At 43.5% G+C, this 1,422-nt stretch overlaps 1 protein-coding gene across 1 annotated transcript in view; it reads left to right on the top strand.

The window, feature by feature from the left end:
* The window catches only part of LOC101863483 (protein mab-21-like 2), a gene marked incomplete in the record, with an annotated part of 10,677 nt that overhangs the window by 3,064 nt on the left and 6,191 nt on the right, over nucleotides 1–1,422 (top strand). Inside the window, 1 exon segment of the mRNA XM_013090718.2 lies at nucleotides 57–1,323. Coding sequence (XP_012946172.1) covers nucleotides 1,136–1,323 — 188 coding nt within the window.

The raw sequence follows: 1,422 nt of genomic DNA on the forward strand, positions 1-1,422 counted from the left end.
ATGATGATGATGATGATAATGATGATGATGATATAATTTCTTTTTTCCATCGACAGAGTTTTGCAACGGAACACCAGTCAGCTGACCACACTACCGGAAAAAATCATCAAGACTGCCAGTTTGAAAACCTCACGTCCAAAGTTTGCTGATCACCCACCCACCCAACTTTGACTTCGACGAAAATAACAAAACAAAACAAAACAACCCAGAATTAAAAAAACAGCACCACTTGACTCGTCCTGCATTGTGCAGCCACCACACTCGGATTGCTCAAAAGACAAAAACCACGTCACTGGAACTTTTAATTACGGCAAGCGTGTCGAAATCGCCCGAAATCGCTGCAAAGGAAAAGTCTCGCTCTCGGCAGAGATAAGTCTTCTTCAATCTTCTTCTCCTTCTTCCCTTCTTCTCACATTCCGCACAACAGCGGAGGAACGCCACGAGATCTGCCTACATCTAAACCCACAAGGATATTACGTATCTATCGACTGCAGAGAATAATTTCTCAGATTTCACCACCTGTGCGTCATCGCGTGCGTGTGCGTGTACAAGTTAAGGACGAAAAGAGGACGACCACGTCAGCTCAATCACAAAGCAGGTCGCAAGGAGCGGTGATAGTGGTGATCTTCTTCAGCCAGACCAGAAGACCAAACCAGTATATTATATCATAGCGGTCAACGAACAAGAGGAAGACCATACAGTAAACTAGAAAGAAGGAAGACGCACCAGTCAATAATAGAAAACGTTCTACAACAACAGCAGCAATAACAGAAACAACAGCAATAATAATAACAACAACAACAACAACAACAACAACAACAACAACAACAACAACAACAACAACAGAAAAAACAAAACACCAAAAACAAACGACACACAGAGAAGAAAGAAAACTAAATTAAGCAACAACAGTAAAGGCCACCAATTTCTACTTAAACAGTAGACAATAACAAGAACAAAAGGTCACCTAAACACAACAGCAAATACCAAAAGAAAACCACAGACCACCCACCCACAACTAAACCAAACCACCAAGGGCGGCGTTGTCGTTGCTGTCATTCCTGAATACGACAACAACTAAAACAAATACAACAACTAAACCAAACAACCCCAAAAACAAAACAAGAATCAGAAGATGCTTCTAGAAGGCACGTCCCCGGACATGATGTCCGCCCAGTCCAAGCTGCTGTTCCAGATCAACAAGTACTACAACGAGCGGGTGCACGCGCGCAAGGCCAGCATCAACAAGACCATCCGCGAGGTGTGCAAGGTGGTGCAGGATGTGCTCAAAGAGGTGGAGGTGCAGGAGCCCAGGTTCATCAGGTACGATAGAGATAGAGATCGAGAGATAGAGCTCGAGATCGAGATAGAGATAGAGATAGAGATAGAGATAGAGATAGAGATAGAGATAGAGATAGAGAT

This window comes from Aplysia californica, unplaced genomic scaffold, assembly GCF_000002075.1.
Source record: "Aplysia californica isolate F4 #8 unplaced genomic scaffold, AplCal3.0 scaffold01438, whole genome shotgun sequence".
In the NCBI taxonomy this organism is placed as follows: Eukaryota; Metazoa; Mollusca; class Gastropoda; order Aplysiida; family Aplysiidae; genus Aplysia; species Aplysia californica.